This window comes from Chiloscyllium plagiosum, unplaced genomic scaffold, assembly GCF_037043375.1.
Source record: "Chiloscyllium plagiosum isolate Xiang-an unplaced genomic scaffold, Cpla_swu_hap1 HiC_scaffold_12, whole genome shotgun sequence".
Lineage (NCBI taxonomy): Eukaryota > Metazoa > Chordata > Chondrichthyes > Orectolobiformes > Hemiscylliidae > Chiloscyllium > Chiloscyllium plagiosum.
Window position 1 is genome coordinate 93,341,690 of NW_028270150.1, and position 12,290 is coordinate 93,353,979.

The window sequence follows — 12,290 nt, forward strand, 5'->3', positions numbered from 1 at the left end:
AATAGGGTAGGGTAATGAGTCTGGGTGGGTTACTCTTCGGAGGGTTGGTGTGCACCTGTTGGGCCGAAGGGCCTGTTTCCACATTGTAGGGATTTTATGAACAATTCTATGGACTAGATCAGGCACAGACAATAACAATGCTTTCTGGCCCCAAACCTAATTTGGTGGGGTGGAAGGTTGCCTGTACAGGCTCTTTTGGGTGAGCACTGCACACTCACTAAAACACAGCTCCCCTTCCAGCAGAGTGAAGACTTTGGCGAGTGGCAGAGATAGTCCAGCTGATTGTATACTCGACTCCATTGCAGAGCGGGGACTAACTCAGTGTCATCACTAAACCAATCCTCCATCCTTGGAGGCCATGGTCCTCCTGGCTTCAAGGTTGACATCAAAGCAACTGTGACTAGGTGGAGACATGATTTGGAGATGCCGGTGTTGGACTTGGGTGTACAAAGTTAAAAATCACACAACACCAGGTTAGTCCAACAGGTTTAATTGAAAGCACACTTGCTTTCGGAGTGACGCTCCTTCATCAGGTGATAGTGGAGGGCTCGATCCTAACACAGAATTTATAGCAAAAACTTACAGTGTGATGTAACTAAAATTAAACACTGAAAAATTGATTGTCTGTTAAGCCATTCATCTTAAGGGAAAGATGAGGCCAGTATTTCCTTTCCAAAACAGTCGATAGAAAAGATGCCATCTAATATTTCACAAAACCATACTTAATCCTTGAACAGTGCCACACCAGTCTATGGGTAGCAACCAAGCAACTGCGTTGGGACCACTTACACAATGCTGGAATTGATGAAGAAATAATTCATAACTGTTAGTAAATGAAGGCTGGATTTTGCATCATTTTATGAGTAAATCTTTATCACGTTTTACGTATTGAAAAGGCCGTTAATGTAGAAGAGAAAAGATGTCTCCCGTCCTTTGTCAGCTCAAACTGCCCTTGAGACTGAAAGCCACAAATACACGAATGAATAGAGGTCTGTCATTCTGAGATATAACAGCAGACAGTGCAAAAACTTAAGGCAGTTTACGCAGATGGGAAAGCCAATTAAGTTAACCATTACCATAGTATAAGCAAGTTGAGGTTAAGCAATAACATGTCATGAACCTTGGGTAGGGGGAGGGGGTGTTGTTGGGAGGTACAAAATAAGCTTATGAGCACCACATTGTGAGTGCTCCCAATATCCTGAGGAAAGTTTAAGTGTGCTCCTGGCCCAGGTTGGATTTTGCTCGATCAAAGGGATGCCTTTTTGGATTTAGCAACTTTCAAAGACAAGAGTCAGGGGCTTTTGTCCATGTGAGCACTTGAGATGTTTTGTCTCACGGAAGGAAGTGATTTCATATCCAAAAGTTAGGTTTCAGACCCAGTATTTATGACAAGGATAACACTTGTGTCTCTTACACGTTCTTTCAATAGAGTTTCATTGTCAGATGAGCATCTTACTTTAATGAAACTTAATAAAATTGGATATTAGACAGTTCTTGTGCAACCCTGCATGATAGAAAAATCACACTTTAGAAACAGTGCTTAAACTGTTGTCACTGTAATTGTGCTCCTGCCAACACACATTTTAAACATTGGTGCTGTAGAAACAGAGTCCCAGATTTGTCAATGGTGCTCCAGTAAATTTGATGAAACACATTATAATGGAATGACCTGCCAATGAATTTAGAGCCTGTCTTACCTCATGCCTTATTTCTGCTAAACCTGATGAAATGTTTGAAAATTATAGTTTGAAGCAATTATTCCAACTGCCTTTTAATGAGTTGAATTCAACCAGATCGAACAAACTAAACTCGCTAAACTCCTTTTTTAAAAATTTACAAAGTATTTGTGGCAGCACACACAACATGTGTTTAGCCTCACTGTACATTGTGGAATTATCTTCCAGGTGAAAATATCAGCAGGTTCATGGATAAATTGTATGGAAGAGTGACATGGACTCTTTACTAACATGGGAGACAATGGGGACAGAAAATAGGAGGAAAAGAAAATTAAAACTGGAGCCAGATCAACCATGATCTTATCAAATGGCAGATTAGACTGAAGGGCCAACTGACCTACTCCTCATCAGATTTGTTTGTTCACATGTAACCCAGAGAGGGCACACCAAACTCACTATGTCTTTGTCACAGACACGACAGAGGGTAGATTGCCCCTACTGTTTCCATGTCATGTAACTTGGAAAGAGCAGATTGACCCCATTGTGTCTATATCATTGATTGTGGGAGAACAAACCATTTACTCTGCGTCTGTAGTAGATCACTAGGATTGCAAACTGAACATACTCAGTCTGTATCACAAAGGTTGGAAAGTGCAGACTCCCCTCACTGTGTCTGTATCACTGACACCACAGAGAGTGGATTGCATGGATTCTGAGACAGAGCACATTTCTAATCCCTGAATCCTTCAATCCGTCTCATCATTTAATGAATTTCACCAATTGGGTAAAAGGGTATTTTACCATGTTTTTCAGCTGTTCCCTGAACTTAGTCTGGGTCACAACATAAATGCAAGTGTTTGTGCAGCAACTTAGGAGCTGGAAAATGAATCCGATATCTCGTACAAAATAATGTAGATGTATGGCCCGATACCCCATCCAAAACATTCGGCTCCACAGAGAGTATACCATGAACACTGACCATAACAGAATGAAATTCCCTGAGATAACAAACAATAAAATGATAGACTTCCTTCGAGTCCCCATTTCTGGGTCACTGGGATTCTCCCCACTGCTGTGAGCCCGAAGTCTCCTGCGGGCTCTGCTGGCCACTAAAATGTACCTGACACTTAAAGCATTGAGCAGCAGAATCAGAACAAATGGCACTGCTGGGTTCAGGACATAATGAAGGCACTCAAATGTTGCCCAGACTGGAGATGATAGAATATCAGCTGGTACTGAACAAAACCAGGGCTGATTCCTAAGCATATACTGGGATGTGAACATAAAGTACCAGAAAATGTTCTTCAAACCACTCAGCACAGTCACTGTTCCCAGGACCACAGCTGCTGTCTTCTCAGTACAAAATTTAATTTGCAGATTTGAGCAGCAAATGGCCACATATCGATCAAAGGTAAAAGTGACAGTAAACCAGACAGAACAGTCGGTGGCTGCATAAAGGAAGACAGCGTGGATATTACAGATGGGGATGGCCCGTATGAAACGTAAATCTCTCTTATACACAATTGGAATGTGCCTCAATAGCAGATCGAGGATAATAACAAGCATATCTGCTGTTGACATTGCCACCAGGTATCGAGTAATGCATTTTGAAAGACCACACTTTCCTTGCGATAGGATTGTAATTGTTATGAGGTTAACTGTGAGGAAGGAAAATCAACATGAAAGTTATTCAAGCTGGAAGAAAAGCTAGTAATTTCACTGAGTACTTAGTGAGATTTGCAAATTTGTCCCTGTTTCTGAAAATGTATTGAAGTATTTACATCTATGGTGGAGCAATTTGCTGGATCCAAAAATTACAGTCCAATAAAATCAGCCATTCAGTACAAATTTGTATTTGGGATGGATGAGGCATTTTCAGATGAGAGGTCATAGCCTTGGGATAAGGGTTAGCAAATTTAAAATAGAGTTGAGAAGAAATTATTTCACCCAAAGAGTTGTGAATCTGTGGAATTTGCCAGTCCAAAGTGTGGTGGGTGCTGGGATAGTGAATGAATCTAAGAAGGAGGTAGACAGATTTTTAATTGGTCATGGGTTGAAAGATTATGAGGAGAAGACAAGAAAATGAGGGTGAAGTGCATATCAGCCATGGAGCAGACTAGATGGGCCAAATGGCCTAATTCTGTTCCTATATCTTTTGAACTTATCAACGTATGTGCTGACAGGTTATTGAAGTGTAAACAAAGGAATACAGGAGAAACCACAAAAACCATGAGAAGCATGCTTTAGTTTCTGAAGTGGAACAGAGATCAGTGACCCTATATTAGAATGGAGAAAATGTCCAGGTTCCTGTTCTTCATCTTTACAGACTCATTCAGAATTAGTGTGGAAGGATCAGCCCAAGTTCCCCTTCATTAGGATCTAGTGTCTATGGTGGGTATCAACACACATATCCTGCACCTGATCATTAGCCAATGAAGGTGGATTATTGTTGGTGTATGTCAGTCAATGTTATTCCTGACGAAGGGCTTTTGCCCGAAACGTCGATTTTGCTGCTCGTCGGATGCTGCCTGAACTGCTTTGCTCTTCCAGCACCACTGATCCAGAATCTGGTTTCCAGCATCTGCAGTCATTGTTTTTACCTTATTCTCTCTAACACCTACTCAGGGATTTTGTGTAATGAAAAAGCATTAGTACTTGATTACCCTCTTTTATTATGGGTGTTACTGGTTAGGTCAACGTTCGATGCCCATCTCTGATTGTCCCCACAAAGCTGTTTTCTTAAGCTACTGAAGTCCATGTAACATAGGTATACCACAGAGATGTTAGGGAGCGAGTTCCAGCACGTTGATTCTGTGACAGTGAAGGAACAGCAATATGGCCCCAAGATAGTTTCTCTCTGCACCTAATGGCCTATTGCTTTGAGAAGGTAGAGGTCACAATTTTGGAAGATGCTGTGAAAGGGCTTTTAAAACGTATCTTCCACATGCCTCACCTTGCTGCTGCCATGCTTTGATGGTGGAAGCAGAGTATGTTTGTGGATGTGGTGCCAATCAAAGGACTTGCTATATCCTGGATATTGGCAAGTTTCTTGAATGTTGTTGGAGGTAAACTCATCCAAGCAAGTTGGGCGTATTCTATCACGTTCTTGCTTTGCCTTTTGGTGAGGCTGGAGGTGAGGTATGTATCACAGAATTACCAACATCTCACATGGTCTTTAGATTTATACAGCTGGTTAATGTATTTCCCAGCACATGGAGAGGGGGGTATTCACTGATGGTAAGGCCAATCAATGTCAAGAGAAATTGTTAGATTCTCTTTTTTGGAGATAACTGGTGCTAGTGTGATTCAAATAGTATTTGTCACTTGTCAGCCCAAGCACGGATGTAGAGATTTTCTGTGGAGAAAGTAAGGACTCCAGATGCTGGAGATCAGAGTCAAAAGGTGTCGTGCTGGAAAAGCACAGCCGGTCAGGCAGCATCTGAGGAGCAGGAGCGTTGATGTTTCAAGCATAAGTTCCTCATCAGGAATGTGGGGAATGGTGGCCAAGGGGGCTGGAAGATAAATGGGAGCGGGTGGGGCTGGGGAAAGGTAGCTGGGTATGTGTTAGATAGATAAAGATGGGGCATGATGGTGATAGGTTGGAGTGGAGAGTGGAGTGGATTGGTGGGAAGGAAGATGAAGGGGTAGGACAGTTCAAGAGGGTGGTGCCGACTTGGAAGGTTGGATCTGGGGGAGGCGAGATGAGGAAACTGGTGAAATTGACGCAGAGATATTCTGTGTCCGACAAATTCAGAATGGTACTAAACCTGTCTAACAATCAACAAACATCCTGAATTCTGACCCCATGATGGAGGGATGGTCAGTGATGAAGCAGCTGAAGATGGTTTGGACAGTACCATTGTTGCATCATTGGATAGTCTCTGCATTCTCACTGATGTTATTATCTGCACAGAGGACTTAGTCAGGCCTGAAACAGTTTAAAACAGCCCACTGTTGCCATTGAAGATTAGAATCTCTACAGTGTGGAAACAGGCCCTTCAGCCCAAAAAGTCCACACTGACCCTCCGAAGAGTAACCCACCCTGACCCATTTCTCCTCTAACTAATGCACCTAACACTACGGACAATTTAGCATGGCCAACTCACCTGACCTGCACATCTTTGGACTGTGGGAGGAAACCGGAGTGCCCGGAGGAAACCCACGCAGACACAGGGAGAATGTGCAAACTCCACACAGACAGTCGCCCGAGGCTGGAATCGAACAAGGTCCTTGGCGCTGTGAGGCAGCAGTGTGAATCACTGAGCCACTGTGCCACCCTTAAAAAAAAGAAGCTGTGCAGGTGAAACTGGTTGGGCCTGCAGTGGGGCCTGCACTGAGGGATGGTCTCTGGTCGATGTTTTCTCCTGCCAGTCCTCCTGCCCTGCATCCTTAGCTCTGGGCTATAGAATTGGAGAATCACAGAGCATGGAAACATACCTTTCGATCCAAATGGTCTATGCCAACTAGGTTTCCTCCTCTGAACTAGTCCCATTTTCCTGTATCTGTCCTATATTCCTCTGACCTTTCCCATGCACGTACCTGTGCAAGTTTGTTTTGAATGTTGTCATTGTATCTGCCTCTACCACTTCTTCTGGCAGCTCGTCTCATACAAGCAACCGCCCTCTGTGGGGAAAAGTTGCCCCTCAGGTACCAATTGAGTCTTTCCCTTCTCACCTTCAACCAATGCCCTCTGGTTTTGGGCAAGTGTGCCAAATGCCTTCTTTACCACCCTGTCTACCGGGTGATGCCACTTTCCAGGTAGTAGGTATCTGCACCCCTTGGTGTCTCTGTTCGACAACTCTCCCCATTGCCCTCCCATTAACTGTGCTGACTCCTTGGTGTGGTTAACTACATGGGGGTGGTGTGGAGGAAGGTGTATTGCAGGTGGGGTTGAACAGGTCATTGAATAAGCTTGTATTGGAGTAGACCTTCTCCAGTACAAATACAGGAACATTCTCTCATGGCCAACAGTCATGGCACTGAGACCCTTGCCTGGTTTTGGATTTTGGCAGGTAGGGGTTTGGTCACATTTTGGCAGTTTTGACAGAAGAGTGGTCAAGGGTCATTTGGAGAACGGAAATAGATTGACGCCCAAGCAGTGGAATAAATAATACGTCCAGCACCATTCATTGTCCGCGTAAGTTCATTGTAGTTGAGGGAAACTTTGAAGAAACAATGCAAGGCACATTCTAAAAGTCTCTGGTTTTCAGACAGCTCCATTCCTGTGGCAGCCAGTTCTAAGAGAGTGTATTTGTTTCACCCTGATGTCGAGGGGTGGAGGAGGATGGGGATCAGGAAATGTTGGTCAGGATGGGGAACTGGGAAAGTGAGTTGACTGATAAGCTTCCTGTAATGAGATACGTTTAGGGAACAGTGGCCACCCGAGTCAGTGCCAGGAACAAACACGAGGGTGACCCAACTCGGGTCAAATGGGTCTGTAAGATTCTGCATAATCTCACTGATCCTCATGACTTGGCCAAGGATGGGTTTGGAGTCAGTGGATCGGGATTGACGTTTATGGTAGGAACGAAAGACAATGACTTTGGTCTTTCCAGTTTGAAATGATAAGAACATTTCTACGGTGAAATATGATTTACAGATCTCATGGGGAGGACATAGAGACTTAGCAGGAACAGCAACAGCAGCGAGGAGGACAGAGGAACCGGCAGGGAAAGCGATGCAGTTAAAGGTAATTCTAAGAGTTAATAGAAGAGCTAGAGACTTACCAGGAACACCAACAATAACAAGGGTGGGATAGTAAATACGCTGAATAACCAGGAGTATATAACGGATCCGAGTTGTTAATGACATCAAGTGGTAATTTACAGAAATATAATCAATTGTTGCTGAGAAACTCCTGCCCATTGTTGTAAAATTCCGATCTTCTGTGTTCAGATTCCAACCCATGGTTGTAAAATTCCAATCTATTGTTCTCAGGTTCGAATCTCTCTTCTCCCGAGCTCCCAGTCTCTGGAGCTGTCAGTCCCTGTTAGTGCTGGGGGTGATGCTGGAGGTGATGCTGTCACTGATACTATAGCTTTGTACATTGTAAGGAATTTGTAATTAATAGACAAGGGAAACCCTCCTGGGACACAGTTATGGTTCATGGAGTTTGGCATTAATTACAGACACTAAACAAACAGGATCAGTTTACGCTTTCAATCCAGTGCACTATTCCCCCAATGGACTGCATGTATATGAGTTACTCAGAGAAGGAAAGATAAAGAACTTACAATTGTCTAGAGATATTGACGTGGTTCCAAAGAAATGGATGATTATAAACAATATAGCCCTGTTCAAAAAAAATTGTTAGAGAAATAATTGCTGTTCCTACAGCCAGTCGGTTGGCGCACTCTGCCTCCCCTAGTTTAAAGTAAGGACCGCTTCAGTAACATGTTGTCGAAGGCACTGAGAGCAGAGAGACATGTTGAAAAGCTGTGGTTCAGGCTGAAAAGAGACACATTGATTGATTGATTGTCAAGTGTTAGAAACGAAAATCGCTTCTCAATAATCGCTCTAGACAAATTCAGGAAAACAAAGTTTTATTAGCAAGTCTGCAGAGTTGGGCACTCTTCTGAGAAAAGCGCGCTGAGGCTTACAAAGTCTCCCATTATATACAGTACAAGTCCCTCCCCTCCTTGGCTCTAACAAGCCATGAGGTTCACATTCTTAAAAACATCATTATTCTTCGATTTGTACCCTTATCACAAAGTCTGCAACAAATGTCTTCAGAGTCTCTAAAGTTGTTGTTTTTCTCACCCTGTAGTCTTATCAGTCAAAAACTTATTCTTCTCTGTCTGTGCTAGCAGTCTTATCAGTCAAGGACTCATCCTTCCCTGCTGTGTTAATGGCTTCATCAATCAAGAGCCTGCTTGTTTTTACTATCGCTCACAAATTGTCAGCATTCTGCACAATTTAAACTATTCTACTTTTGAGTATATAAAATGGTTGTTAGAAAAGAAACAAAAGTTTTGTCTTTTATTATAGATCAGTCTGTGGTCCAGGCACATCTTAAAGTTTAAACCGAAATTACCTCTCACAATTCCACCCTTTTCTTTCTTTAAGATGTGCCTGACCAAGATAAGCCCCCCCTTCCCTCAAGGACCCGGGAAATCCTTGGTCTTTCGCAGCAACATCACTTTAAGTTCCCGCGTCCCATGCTGTGGAACCACCACTGCCTGGAGTCGGGAAATATTTTTCTGAATTAAAAACTGAATACAGGGAGTTAGGCAGGGTAATACGAGAAGAAGAATCATGCCTCCCCCAACCACCAGCAACTGCTAACATTTAAAACAGTGGCTATTCTAGAGGTGAGATCAATAAACAGGTTTTGTGTAACATCAGGGAGTTCAATCTTTCCTTCTACCTCTGCGTATACAGATGGCACTTTAGGGAGTACGACCGTTCCCTGTCGGTCTTGCTCTTTCCCCAACCCCCGATCAGGGATCTGTATCTTGGTCTCCTTGACTCTGTCAACCTGCTCCCTGAGCAACACGGAGGATAGGTCCCACCTCCCAGTTTTGCTGATACACACCCAGCGGTCATTTATAGGGCATCCATGGATTTTGCCACCGTATCCTTTATTATATACCTGATAATAGGGTCTCCCGTCCTCCCAACATTCATGGCGTGCACTCACATCGTAACACCTATCGTCCACATAGGAATGGGACACAAATGATCCCGAATAGATTCGAATCCCAAGTCTTACTGTAGTTCGACATTTGTCACATCTCCCCTCACCCTCCCCCACATACAGGAGTAAACTGATCAATATCCCCACCGGTACAGTCCAAGTAGAGTTCATTATTGCTGTCTTTTCAGTTTTACCGACAACGGCTTGTCCCCTTGCTCGCATGTCCAGGTGCTTTCTTCTTCAGGCGGAACAGGCCCCTTTATCCTTGATGCGTGGACCCACCCTTTTTCTTTCGTCCGAACAGCTGCTTCAGTTGTTAACAGAACCAGGAACGGTCCTTCCCACCGCGGCTGGAGCTTTTCGGCCTTCCAGGTCTTAACAAGTATCCAATCTCCGGGCTCCACCTTATGCAGGAGGAAGTCGAGCGGCGGAGTCTGAGCCAGGAGACCTTTCCTCCGGAGTTCTGCAAATGAACGGGATAAGGCCAGTAAATAGGTTCGGATAAATACATTCCCCCCTTGTAGAGTGGGACATCCATCAACCTTACTCCAATACGGTAATCCGAACAGCATTTCATAGGGGGAAACCCCGACATCTCGGCGAGGTGCCGTACGTATCCTCAATAGGGCAATGGGCAGGCACTTTGGCCAGGGTAACTTAGTTTCTAACATCAGTTTAGTCAATTGGGTCTTGAGCGTGCCATTCATTCTCTCAACTCAACCCGAACTCTGAGGATGCCAGGGTGTGTGGAATTTCCATTGGATACCCAGGGCATTACAGATCAAATGGTGTAGCTTAGAAATAAAATGCGTCCCGCAGTCTGAGTCGATAGATTCCATCATGCCATATCTCGGGATTATGTTCTCTAACAACAGTCGGGCCACGGTTGGTGCATCGTCTTTGGCAGTTGGGAAAGCCTCTACCCAGTGAGTGAAATGGTCTACTATTACTAGCAGATATTTCCATCTCTGTACTGGGGGTAATTCTGTAAAGTCGACTTGGATCCTCTGAAATGGCCTAATCGCGAGGGGCTGACCACCAGCTGGCATAGAACGCATGGCTTTCTGATTAATACGCCGGCAAATGGGGCATCCGACTACCTCTTGTTAGGCTAATGTGTACATCCCCCTGCATACATAGTCTCTCAGGATCGTGTCACACATGGCTTGCACCCCCCAGTGGGTCTGATGGTGTAATCGGTGCAGAATACCCCGGGTGATCTGTTTGTTCAGTACTTGTCTCCCATCAGGAACCGTCCACTTCCCGTTAGTATCTAGCCGGGCACCCAATTGATCCATTTTATCAATCTCCCCCTGGGTGAAGACGGGTTGTTTAGCGAGCCCTTCCCTCAACGGTATTAACGTTAACAATTGGACGGATTTTTCGACCGCTGCCCGCTTGGCTTCCTCGTCTGCCAGCCGGTTTCCCACCGCTTCCGGTGTCGACCCCTTCTGGTGACCGGGTACATGGACTACTGCAAGTTCCGTAGGTAACGCCAGGGCTTCCAACGTTAGGCTGATCATTTGTTCGTGAGCTAATTCCTTTCCCCGGGAAGTTATCAATCCTCGCTCTTTCCAGATTTTCCCGAAAGTATGAACGACTCCGTATGCATACTTTGAGTCAGTATATATGGTTCCCACTTTCCCTTCCAACAACTTCAGGGCCCTCTGGAGGGCGTACAACTCACAGGATTGGGCTGACCACTTCCCGGGCAGTCGTCCGGACTCAATCGTCCGTTCGTTGCACCATCTATAACAGCATAGCCACTGTATCGTACTCCACTGATGCACCGGGAGGACCCGTCGATATACAGTTCCTGTCCCTCACCCAAAGGGGCTTCCTGCAGGTCCTCTCAGCTTTTGGTCTGCAAGTCCACAAATTCCACACAATCATGCTCCTGTTCCCCATCTGCAGGACGTCCGTACAGAAACTGGGCAGGGTTGCAACTGAGATCTTTTGCAAAATTGAGATCGTCTCCCGTCATCAAAATCGTCTCATACTTCAGGATGCGAGAGTCTGTTAACCAGCGGTGAGCCTTTTGAGCCAGTATGGTACTAACCAAATGTGGGGAGTATACTGTGATCCTTCCTCCAAAGGTAAGTTTTCGGGCCTCTTCTACTAACATTGCCGTAGCTGCCACTGCCTAGATACAGGTCGGCCATCCACATGACACAGGGTCTAACATTTTTGACAAAAATGCAACCGGCTGACGTTTCCCTGCCCGCAGCTGAGTAAGCACACCCTGGGCAATTCCGCCGGCGCTATTGACATATAACTGGAACGGTTCCTTCAGGGTGGGTAAAGCCAATACCGGAGCTCGAATCAGTTTATTTTTAATAATATTAAATCGCTGCTCCTCCTCATCTGACCAGTCCACCTTTTGTCCTTCTTGTCCCAGTTTGTCGTACAAAAATTTTACTAAAGTAGTGTAACTTTCAATCCATATCCGGCAATACCCTACTAATCCCAGGAATTGTCTGACTTCCTTCTCACAAACACCTTTTGCGCCTCCCGTAGTAATTCACTTAAAGATTTACTATCCCAATCATCCATTTTCTCTAACTTCTTTCGTATGTCCGGCCAGGCCTTTGATACAAACTCTACCCGTATGAGTTGTTGCCCCACGTCCGTCTCAGGGTCCACCTCAGCAAACTGCTGCAAATTCTTCCCAATCCTGTCTAGGAAGTCCGTAGGGGTTTCCTCCGGGTTTTGATGATTACCAAAGGCCTTGGTAAAATTGTGCCCCTTCGGGGCTGCGTGTCTTATTCCTTTTATCCAATATTCCCGCATGTCTCTCATGTTGCGCCGTCCTTCCTCCGTGTTCTTATCCCACTCGGGGTCGGTGAGGGGAAACTTCTGCTCCCCTCCTTCTCCCCCCTCTCTCTCCCAGACCAAGAGCGCAGCTTGTCGTATCATCTGACGCTCCTGGCTAGAGAACAATGTTTTCATGATGGAACACATCTCTTCCCACGTATAAG

The 12,290-nt window shown here is 44.9% G+C and overlaps 1 protein-coding gene across 1 annotated transcript in view; it reads right to left on the reverse strand.

The window, feature by feature from the left end:
• Positions 1 to 2,435: 2,435 nt before the first annotated feature.
• Positions 2,436 to 12,290, reverse strand: part of LOC148148573 (putative G protein-coupled receptor 139) — a 34,835-nt gene continuing 24,980 nt past the window's right edge. Inside the window, exons 2-3 of the mRNA XM_087992319.1 lie at positions 7,403 to 7,652; positions 2,436 to 3,334 (exon numbers count right to left, since the gene is read on the reverse strand). Coding sequence (XP_087848445.1) covers positions 2,436 to 3,334; positions 7,403 to 7,652 — 1,149 coding nt within the window. The remainder of the gene's footprint in view (positions 3,335 to 7,402; positions 7,653 to 12,290) is intronic.